General features: G+C 39.7%; 1 protein-coding gene and 1 pseudogene across 1 annotated transcript in view; both read left to right on the forward strand.

The window, feature by feature from the left end:
- Positions 1-12,384, forward strand: part of LOC139741634 (Y+L amino acid transporter 2-like) — a 44,948-nt gene that overhangs the window by 21,090 nt on the left and 11,474 nt on the right. Inside the window, exon 2 of the mRNA XM_071652213.1 lies at positions 9,712-9,837. Coding sequence (XP_071508314.1) covers positions 9,712-9,837 — 126 coding nt within the window. The remainder of the gene's footprint in view (positions 1-9,711; positions 9,838-12,384) is intronic.
- LOC139741615 (Y+L amino acid transporter 2 pseudogene) lies at positions 1,481-2,187 on the forward strand (annotated as a pseudogene).

Consider the following 12,384-nt stretch of genomic DNA (forward strand, 5'->3'; position numbering starts at 1 on the left):
GTTACTTCAAAAATCATATTTGAATACAAGATTGTGCTTTATGTCATTTCGCAGAAAAAGAAAGACTTTAGAATCTCATTATTGTCAGTACGTTGTTTTATTTCTACCTGAAGATAAACACCCTTTAAGGCGCGTCATGAAAACAACAACAACAACACCTGAAACCATCCCTTTGTTCCTGAAGGTGGTGGGCACACGGCAATTAATGCGCCTTGCGTCCGCACTCTTTGTAGATATACTGTAGTTTTTCTTTTTTGCGTTTGGTTTGTTTTTTCTCTATCAGCTGAGCTTCCCTGTGGTTGTCGGTCTTGAGACTTTTATATGGAGCCTGACGAATGTAGGGACATCCTTCGTCATTCATGGTGTGCCAATAGTCCGAGTTCTCTCTTAGTTCGTATGAATATATTTAGTTTTGATTTCTACCACTATATCATTGCTGGTGTGTTTATTTACTGAATCGGATGAATACAGCGTAGAACTTTCCTTCTTCGTTTTGCTTTAAACCTTTCGATTTTTTGCAAATCAAATGAAAATACTCGATCACAATGTTACCATTTACGTTGATGCAGTCGTAACGGCACTTCTGGTAATGTAGATAGAACGATGTATTTGTCTTTTCTGACGTACGGACTTAAGTTGTAGAAAAGCTTCTTCATCCACATCCTAGAATAGAAAATAATACATTGAAAACCCAAATCGTGAGCGCTTTGGATGATAATACCTTAGTATTTTATTTCAACCAAATGCAAGTGTGCTCGGCATAAATCACAATTTCTTGCTGTATACATGATATACCGTACGAGTTCTCATAGAACAGGTGAAACATCTTGTGACGTCATTACGATAGCATAATGCATTTTGTTCTTAATTGCAATGAACTAGTGGCTCGTTCCCTTTAGTTTATCGTACAACATGAATCATACAGTCACTCATGCTGGGAGCCAAGCTGTAGGTGTCATGTGGTGTGGTTGGTTATCGTCCGTAACTAGGCGCAATTACAGTCATTAATTATCGCAATTCATTGATGCTTTACCACTATACTACCCCCGGGTGACCGATACGGTATGCAACATCTGTGCCTTTTCTGACTTGATAAGACGCCGAGGTGAAAACAAAAAGAATATGAAATTCAAAGATTGCGTGGCAGTTTCAAGGGCGTCATTCTGAGATTCTGGTCTGAACTGCTTTTGCGATTTTGAATTCTCTGGAATTATCATGAACAATGCATGAAACTTCTCAGAGTTTTTGAAGAGAATTTAGTTAATCTAGGGTTGTTCGGTGCGGACGACGGTCGTGGTGTGTCATGTTTCTGTGCTGAGTTATGATTGGTGATGATGTTCCCTGACAATTGATGTTGTTTTGAATTGTGAGAATACCATTGGAGAAGACTGAAGAGTTAAAAGGGTGGCACAAACTCTTGTCGTCTCGATCCCTTTCAAACTCAAAATATCTCGTGTCGTCTGGGCTCGAAGTCATCGATATGGGTAGACGACTGACGGTGAACAGTGCCAGCGAGGCGGGCCTCGACCGAATAACCGGCGACTTCCTCAACGACCCGGACAAAGTCGGGCTGAAGCGCGAGATCGGGTTGACTGGAGGCGTGGCCATCAACGTGGGCAACATCGTGGGCTCCGGCGTGTTCCTCACGCCCAAGGGCGTCTTCCTGGGTGTCGGCTCACCGGGTATGAGCCTCGTCATCTGGTTGCTTAGCGGCTTTTTCTCCCTTCTCGGCGCCCTGTGCTTCGCCGAACTCGGCCTCTCCATACCGTCGTCCGGTGGACACTATGCCTACATCAAGGTCGCATTCGGCGACCTCCTCTCCTTTCTCTACGTGTGGATATCGATGGTGATCATGTTGCCTGCCCAGCAGGCCGTCATCTGCTCGGTCTTTGCTCAGTATATCCTGGAGACGTTCCTTCCCGCCGACGATCCCTGCTACAAGAGCTACGTCAGGGTTCCCACCATCATTCTCTGCAACATCTGTGTCGGTAAGCCCTTGGCATTCTAGCAACGCTGGCGACTCCTTCCAAAATGAAGAATTGAAATATCTTACTTTGATACAGATAATTTCTGCCCCTTTCGCCTTTTGGCAAAGTAAAAAACAGGAAGGAATCTCGAGTCGCCACAATCTCAAGCTGCGTTTTACGTATAATATTGCCAAGGTTGGATTTTTTAGGATCGCATCTCATCTTCTACAGTCCGAAGGGGTCTTCCTTACCTGTCTTCTTCCATCTGCTCTTCATTGCGTTGGCTACTCTAGGGATGTTGCGGATTGCGAATCTTCTTCTCATCTCATCCCAATTCCATGTTTCTTTATGATGTTATTCATGCGGTGGGGGTTATGCTTCTTTTTTGTAGGTTAATTCTCTTTCTCTTCTTTTCTTTTCCTCGCTCTTCTTTTCTTTACTTATTTCTAATTATCGTTGACTCGTACTGTACCAGTCCTGTTAATGATTTTCATCAAGTATCTTTTTTTTTCCCTTCATGTTTTGTGTATACAGTGTATTATCTTTGTATCGTAAATATGAGACCCTGTGGAAGAACAGTCATATTTGTCTTCTTGCAAATTGTGCATAATTTTTATCTGAAGAAGGAAATAAACAACAACAACAGCAACAACAACCACAACAGCAACAACAACCACAACAGCAACATCCACAACCACCACCACCACCACCACAACAACAACAACAACAACAACAACAACAACAACAACAACAACAACAACAACATGCGTTCATGGTCCCGTCTATAATTCCCAATCACCAAACATTGACATTTTTCTATAATTGGGCTATCTGTTTTTCATGTTCGTTTTCCACATCAGGCACCAGTAGTATTTCATACACTCTACAGCAACGTATTTCAATATCTTTTTTTACTCAGAGTTAGGTTGTCGTCGTCTGTTTAAGTGAACTAATGAATTGGGGCCGTTGTATCCCGTGATGTTAATTTCCGCACTTTATTCGTGACGTAGACACGACATGAATATCCCCGTATATCAGCTTTGACAATCAAGTTTATCAGTCCTGGTCATTTCAGCAAGTCACTGACCTCTCGATTCTTTGGTCATCTTGACATAATGGCGTAGATTCAATTGGACTGACCTTCACTAGCATTTCAGTAGCTCAGTATAGATGCGAGATAGGAAAGAGAAATACTGAAGATAAGTGTGATATCTTCTTGTTTGCTGTATTGTGTTAGGGTGCGAGGACGTGGAAATGTCTATATAGATTACTTTTAGAATTAGAGCACATGGTCCATGCTATATCAATTGAAGACAACGGATTCAATGGACATCAAAATGAATCTTGATTTACTCATTAGATCAGATGTGAATTAATTTTTCGTTTTCTTTCTTTCTCTTCATGTATGTACACTTCACGTATGCTTGTTTTAGATTTACACAGGTGCTTGTGTATGATATATAATTTTTATTCCTCATCATAACACACATCTCATGGCCCTTGGCTATTTACCATACCACTATAACTTCGTTTTTCCCTTTCTTCCTGGAGTTGCTTTATGAAATTAGTGCATTTAGGAAAAGGCAATAGGAGATGCCTGCCCATTCAATAAAGACAGTGTTAGCGATGTCCCTCATGACTGTGTCAGCTTTTGTATAATCAGACAAAGGAGGTACTTGGCAAGCACTCGCCTAGTACCTCGTTGATCAGACGACGTGTGAGCTGTGAGCGAGTAATGAATGAGATTCCATACACGACGTCGAGAGAGGGGGTTGATGGAAATACCTCGACAGGGGGCCGCTTGGCTGTAACCATCAGGCCAAATGCTGCTCCCTCCGTATTTGGTAGTTTGTGCCCAGTTAATCGACACTGCATGTAGAGCCTCTACGTCTACTATCGTCGAGAGGTCAAAAAGGAAATTGGTCTATAGCAAGGAGCTCCTTGTCTATAGCCACTGGAGAACAGAAACAGAAAAAGCCACCGGAGAACAGAAATTGTTCCCTAAAATTTTTAGTTTCAGTATGTCTGTGTGGTTTTCAGAAAACAAAGAGGCATTTCGTCTTCTGAAATTGTCAGATTTTGTAGTTACAATAATATCAATTGACCACAGAATATCATGAGGGTTCCGTGTTCGAAGTCAGGAGTGATCTGATTATGTTACGGGTAGTAGGACCAATAAAAAGTATCAATTGAAGTGGGAAGTAATAGGCCTACATACAAGTTATACTCACGAATATGATGACGATGATGGTACTTCTTGTACTAGCAGTGCATGACGATACTAACATAACGATAATGAAAATGATCGTAAGAGATAACACTGGTAGTAGTAATAGTAGTAGTACATGTAGTAGTAGTAGTAGTAGTAGTAGTAGTAGTAGTAGTAGTAGTAGTATAGTAGAGTAGTAGTAGTAGGTGTATTAGTAGTAGTAAAAATTAGTAGTTGTAGTAATAGTAGTGGTGGTGGTGGTTGTCGTAGTCGTCGTCGTAGTAGTAGCAGTAAATATTGTAGATATAGTAATAAGTAGAAGTATAGTACAATTGTAGTCGTAGTAGTAGTAGTAGTAGTAGTGTAGTAGTAGTAGTAGCAGTAGTAGTGGTAGTGGTAGCAGCAGCATACTAGCAGTAATTATAAAATATAGTGATAATATGAAGAAGGTGATGATGAATAAAAATGATAGAAATTATGATGATAGTGAAAATAATCAATATTGATGATAATGATTACACGAATAATAATACTGATGATATGTGTTACCGGTGCTTGACCATGGAAGACATATGATATCTGTGCACATCACTCTGTGTAAGCCTAATTCTGACCCAGTGAACAAGATGATAAATATCTGACATAAATATGGGCGTATACAATGTAGTTTCCCTTAGAAACACCGTAAGTTTGTGTCATTGGCTGCCATTTATCATGTCCGGCTTTGTGATTAATTCTTGATTTCGTGAGCAACACGAACTGAATGCTTTACTTCGCAAAGCGATAACGAAGAAATGAACATGTCACTGTTTATCCTCGTGGGATAATAAATGTGATGAAACATCATTATAAACACTGCCCTCGACCAATGTCGACAAGTTTCCAGTAAGGTTAGGTCAAACATGACCTATAAGATAAACACGACGCTTGGTAAACATATCAAGGTCGGTTTAACCGGGTCTAACCCGGTTCTAACCCGGTTTAATGGAACATGGACAGATAACACGTGGAGGTCCTTAAACGAACAGAATGGGGAAAAAAATCCGTTTATGTCGTACAAAGAATAAGACAGTTTTATGAAATGTTCATGTTCCACACGTTTATACTTCACAGTGTTGTAACTAGATATGTTATTTAGATGCACAACTCTTCCTTTTTTATAGTATATAGGCCCTACAGAAGTAAATACAGTGTATAACAGATACCGGTAAATGAACAGTTACTTCAATAAATAAACTTTTTATTTTTGCCAATTTGGCACACGCAGCACAATACCACCGAATGAGTTGACGTATACATAGAAGATACGGAGTTGGTATCTCTCATGATTATATACATATATATATATATATATATATATATATATATATATATATGTGTGTGTGTGTGTGTGTGTGTGTGTGTGTGTGTGTGTTATAGTGCAAGGGGTACCTTACGAGTAATGGCATCATCCTTTTGTCTTCTTTGCTTTACCTTATAAAGCCTCAAACCAGCAAATATGTTGAATGCAAGAGTTATGTTTTACACGTTTCCAGGAAGGATATTTGTCTCAGCCAAATTATGGAACTCAGTGATGTTGATGACGCCTCACAATTCTCCTACATTGAAGATTTGGCGTCTACAACCCATTCCCTTTCAATGTCATGATGATTGTCAAATCCTTTCAACACTGGTGTAATGAGATGCTAGGAATGTAATGTGTTTTCTTTAACTCAATTTCTATGAATAACTGACAAAAACAACTTTGATTGCTGCATATTTTCACACTTACAAGTCACATGGAGACTAAACCCCTTGTGAGATTATTATGACGTCATCATCTCATTTGCATTAGTTATGAGACAATAACCATTCCACCGCTGTGGAAAAGATGTCAAACACTGAATTATAAGTATTGTGTTTGTTATGATTTTACTATACATATCTCAATCAACTTCAACGTGGAGTAACATTTTGCTTTAATAAAGAAGCAACTTTCAGTTTGAAGGAAATTCTTAGCAGTCCCTTCAACGCTGTGTCAGTGTTCTGCGTCACTTTGACTCGACATTAACGACGCTGAACAAATTTAATCTGTAATCATGAGTAATCAACCGAGATGCGTGTCCTGATATACAGTACGGAGAATTTCTAGCACATAGCGACGCATCTGCATCATTTGACTCGTTAACATCTTATCTATTGACATGTAGTCACTTGTAAAGAAATTATGACATGTTTAGAGCAGATAATCATATGTCGTTATCAACTCAACCTTTGAACATTATGTTCCCAGAGCGCACTGCGTTGCACACCGGTTGTACAAGTTCTGCACTACCACAAACGCCTTGAGTAATTTGGATAATAATCATTTAAGAGAAATATAACTTCATTTTATTTCAGTGATATAGTTTTAAGGCGATGATAAAATTTGTCATCATTTAATTTGCACGTGACTGAGACTAACAATGTTGTTTTGTGAAAGAATGTAAACCGTTAAAATCTTGGGCCTGTAAACTTTCTCACGATGAAATACACTTGTATATGATAATATAGAAAATCGATATAGAGCTTCGACGAAAATGTGAAGTTTTATTTAACGGCATGTAACAAGGAGGGGATAATTAACTTATACCATGAGTAAATCCCATAATTGGTAAAGGAAGAACTGATATCTAATACAAAGTTAATGACGTTGTGAGACGTAGGCATTTACTGGGTTAACGAAGCAATGTTTTTCTCTAGTAGGCCAAGTTGGTAGGGTTTCTGTCGTTGTGTATTTATAGGATAAGTGGAGAAGCGTAATGGGTAGAGTGGCAGCGCTTGTTTCACGACTGCTGTAGATAACGAAATTTGATGACTTGGCAGCTTTGGTTTGTTTGCTTGTTTTTTGTTCGAGAAAGTACTTTAACTTCTGAATATTTCCCATCAGTGCTAAGAACTTCCTTTTCGAGTCAATTATTTAGTTTGAATGTTTTTGGCTCTGCACTGAGGGTACAGCTGAGGCAAAGGTCACGGCTAAATTCACTGACTTGCCTACACATAGACACCCACAGACACACACATACACACACAAACACACCCTCGAACACACACTGGCAAGTCACCTCAAATATTTGAGGGAAAAGTCTAATCAAGTAAGTGATCGAAGTTCATCGGTCAAATCACTAATTTTCATGCCACACATACTTTTAAACATGTGAACATGTCATCAATATTACTTCCCATCTCCCTGATATTACCCGTAATCAATTGTTAAATATCCATTTGTTTCCATTTTCTCTATTCCAAATAGGGCAGCCACTTTTCCATTATGAGTTGTTGAGACTAATCAGTCGTGGCAGTCGTTGAAACGTCTCCTCCAGTAGCATAGGCCATTGATCAGAGTCTCATAAATGTGAATACCTTCTCTTTTTTCCCCGAGAGGTTCTACGACTAGAGGTTGTCCGAATTATGAACGGGTGTGAAAATGAGTTCACAAACATTCTAACAAGAGACGATATTTCAAAAACCTGCTGCTGTATGACACGTGCGTAGCCTCGTGTTCAAATGTTTGTAATCTGTGTCAAGTGTTTCAAGTACCATGTTGCCACTCAGCGTGTCACAGATACAGTACACGCACTTGAACTTTGCGACGTTTTAGTGTGATTGTCCATTTCTTCGGGATATAGCAGTAGCACTGAGAGACTGCCAAGTTCAAAGTCGCCATCCAGGTTTTCGTGTTGTTTTGTTTTTGTCGAAGTGGGCGATTACAACAATGTATGCTGGCCTTTTATACCTGGGGCACGAAAACTTGTCATCAATCACACTTGTCAATAAACCTCCTCGACTCCATATGTAATTTAACTGCTATTTGGGGAAGTATAATGCTGTCATTATCTCTTTAAGGTGCAATGCATACGCAAATAGCTCATTTCGGGCGAAGTTCAGCTGTCAAACTAAAGGGAAAAATGGAAAGATAATGGTAGTGATGATTCCGATCACAGGTAGAATGATAGAAATAATAATACAATCTTATTGGTTGCGTTGATGGCAAACATGATGTCGGAACTGAAGACAGATGGTTGTGATGCGAAATGTAGGTCCTATAGTTTACCTGAACAAAATGTTGAGGACAAAACTTGTTTCTTAATCGATAACACCCTGCTCAAACGTCCCGCACAGGACGGGGAAAACAGAAATAAGTCAACATGGATAGGACCAACTGCGTTAAGGTGTAGGCCTACGTAGGTCAGTATAAACGATATTTTTATCACATATCAGCGCAGATGTAAAAGCTATAATGCAGGATTTGTGAACTTGGATTCTAGTTTGTCCCAGCAGATGCCACAATAGTGTATACAATGCATGATAGCGCAACTCCAGGATGTCCAATCCAAAAAAGTGACCACCCTCTTACATTGTTCGCAAATCGGATGTAAGTCTAGGTCCATAGTACTTCCTCACACTGTCCAAATCTGTTCGTGTGGCTTTGAACATGATACTTCATTGTCCACTGCAGTGAGCCGCCCTAAACCGGTTCCCCTGAGAAACAATCACGCACGTCCAAAATACAAAATGTGCTATGTTTTCAGGGTGGGATCCATATTTTCAGCAGTGCCATCTGCAATTATTAAAGGACGATAGAGGGCGTGATAACGATAACTCCAGCTGAGCCCTTGGGCTATGAACTCCAGGAAACGTTCTCGTTCGTTTCCCCAAGGTTTTTTTTCCCTATACTTGCAATTGGGCTAAAATGTGGTAGTACTTTATTCGTGTGTTATCACGGTGACACCTATCATCCCCACTCCCCCCCCCCCCCACACACACACCCCTTGTCGAGTAATCACATGCAGATTGCATTCGATTGTATTCACCATATGCGTTTGAAGGATTTTTTTTTTTTTACGCGGTAGAACTAAGAATACTGCGGTAACATTAGCAGGAGGCCTGAATGCGTGCGCACATCAGCTATGGGATTTCTTTTTCTTTGACGGGAAAATTTGCCCAAAACACTACGTGTCGATTCAGGTAATACAGAAATATTAGTAGACCACATCAGCGACAAGTTTGAGAAAAACTAGACAATCCGTTCAGAAGTTATGCATTTTCAAAGTTTTAGGAAAATCCGTGTGTCATCGCTGGACGAGAAAACTACGACAAATCGTTGTGTCCCTCGGGCAAGATGTAAAGGATATACAAGTGGGGTTTTTTTTAGCATATTGTAAGAGCGCTTTCACTGTCAGAAGGCATGCAAGAGAATGATAACACATCAAAATATATCTGTAACAAGTCGAAGGAATGTGTACTTTTATTAAAAATGACAATTTAAATCTGATGAAAGTAAAAGCAGTCGAATCGTCACGGTCTCAAATTATGGAACTATTTTCTCATTGAGACGAACCTACAACAACCGAAAAGAAAAAAAAATGATGTCTAAGTCATAAACATTCATGTTCGTAATACCAACAAAACTATAAGCTTTTACATCTGAATGTAAATTGTGTGCAACAATTTGAAGACAACGAGATCAAAATAACAATAAAGAACATGTTTCTTTTCTCTCCTTTTGTCCCACAGTCACCGTCATGTACGTGAACTGTCGCAGCGTGAAGTGGGCGACGAGCGTGCAATCGATATTCACCGTGGCCAAACTGTCTGCACTGTTTATCATCATCATCTCGGGGCTCGTTCTACTTTGTAAAGGTAACTTTGTCGGATCTGTTTGGTTTGCATCCATCTGGTATCTATAACTTCCTATTCTTGTTAATCATTCTCCTCTTGATTGATCTCATCGTTCATTTCTGTCCAAGGATTGTCCTTATATTCTCGCTTTTCATCCTTCAGGTGACAATTCTGTAGCAATATTTCTCGGGACTTTATGGGTTACATACCTACATGTTTAATTCATTAGCATTTTAAATTATTAACAAGTTGTCCTGATCAATCCGAAGCAACGCAGCAGTGAACACGGGTAATCTGCACCAACGGATCGTCACATCAAATTTGTAAAGATCTGCGCCATCTACGGTGTTCGTCTGCATCAAAGCCGTTGTCTTTCTAACATTCAAATGATTATTTCTTATAACTTGTTTCGACGTACCAACGTATCATATGATTGCATGCTCGTACAGTTATCGTCTAGTGCTCCTGTACCTTCCTCACGTTCTACTGATTATGTCCCTCAGCAGCATGGTCTATTCGATACATTATCATTGATCCATTTCCGTGTTCAACAAGGTTATAAAGAGTGTAAAAAGCAAAGGAAACACACACACACACACACACACACACACACACACACACACACACACATACACACACACAAACAATGAAGAGAGGTTCTGATCCAAGAGTACACGTATTCGATTTTCCTGTTTATGATAACGCAAAATCCAATAGAATTGTAGCATTCGAGAAACACAAACGAGCATGACTACGTCACAAGAAGTGAACAACTTAGTTAGGTCATAAGAATCATTGAATTTCATTCTTCGAATTTCGCAGAAACACTCGTCAATCTTAACTTAGGTCAATGTGTCCGCTCCTCTCCTCTCTATTACCATAGATTCAGAACATGCAAAATACCGTGTCGTTTCTCCACTTCATCTAGTTTTATCAGATACAGTTATGTTCCTATTATGGTTCCATTGATTGTCTACTCTCCTCAGTTGTACTCATAGCGAAGTTTTGTCACATTTCCAGCTTTCACTACACCACTCTCTGGAGCTACTTCATGTCAACGTTGCTCCGACACCGATGGAGTAATAGCGCCATCTTTAGGGTACGTCTGGAAGTAGGCCGAATTCAAGACAATAAAAAGTTATTTGGGAAATACTCCAGATTGTGCTTTACCTGCAACGAAACCGGAAGGAATTCAACATTTCGAGACTGTTTGCGCAGATAATTTCAGCCAAATTTCTCAAGCAAACTATTTAAATACCTTTGGTGAACTCTAAAAAAGTGAACGATGCGCTATATTTCGGCAAGGACAGCGATGCATAATAATCTGTTAGAAAGCTACTCTTTGGTGAATTTCTGCTTTTTGTCCTGTAGCATAACACCAAGGTGATTAACCCCGCATAGATTGTTTCCTCTCCTTAAAAGCACGTTGAGACATAATACATTGTGATTTGGACCATGCAATATAGAGACCATCATAGATCTATATTTAGTTGCATACTATAGATCTCAATGAATTACGAGCGCTGACAAAGCAAAGTCCAAAGAACTGACAAATAAACAAACGTACTTCTAATTGTCTAAATGAGACAGGCGAAATCACCTAGCTACTGAGTGACTATCAGTACCACCTTCAATTTGCTTAATTTGCACCGCAGATTACGAAATCAAGCTCTGAGAGCCTGCGAAATATGCCTTCTGATTTATCACAAAGGCACTGAAGTTGACAAACTGTAGACTTTAATATTGGAAATACGCTATACCATGAAATCGCTTTTTCTGACTAAAGCGAGGTTAAGATATCACTAGATCTGAGGTCGTCATCGAGACGAGTTAGGTTAAACGCAGGAGCTGATAAAATGTCGAAAGCTGATGATCGTCATCTTATAAACTTGGGAATCAAAGTAGTACATTTAGAAGAGCATGCTGTTGTCGTCAATTACATGATAGTATAACTATATTTAGCCAGAGGATTTCGAGTTCGAGGTGAATCAAAAGAAATCATGGCCCTTGATATTTTATGGGCTATATTGCACCTTCAAATAAAGCTTTTGAAATGCCAACTTTGACCCTAATTTGCATAACCAAGATGGCTGTGTGTAAGTTTGCCACAGTTATAAAATATGCTGAGCTGGTCATTCTCTGAAATCATTAGAATACTCAAGGGCAACTCTTCTAGACCAAGATGTTTGACTAGATATTGCTTATTATGAGCAACAGATATCATACTCAAAGGCCCTCCCAACTTACCAAGCTGTTTTTAAGCTCCAACAAATGCTAGAGAAACGAACCGAAGCCGAGCGCGTTTACGTCAGCCTCTGATCCCCACGCCTTGCCTTTGCCTGTCGCTACCCTATTCCACATGTACTCGCTATTCTTGCGAGAGGGTCTTGAACAAAGGCAAAGTATAACGGTTAGCTAACGTGCCTTTATGACACCAGGCTATCAACGTTACGTTGTAACGTCGTGACAGATAGACCCTTTGGAATAGTAACCTAGCCGGCAAAACATTTCAGTACAGGTTTCAGTTTAAGGGCTTGTGCAATGCAGAGGCATGTTGACTTCTGTCGA

The sequence above is a fragment of the Diadema antillarum genome, unplaced genomic scaffold (assembly GCF_040938485.1).
Source record: "Diadema antillarum isolate AM-2024a unplaced genomic scaffold, OU_Dant_1.0 seq00000941_RagTag, whole genome shotgun sequence".
Taxonomy (NCBI): domain Eukaryota; kingdom Metazoa; phylum Echinodermata; class Echinoidea; order Diadematoida; family Diadematidae; genus Diadema; species Diadema antillarum.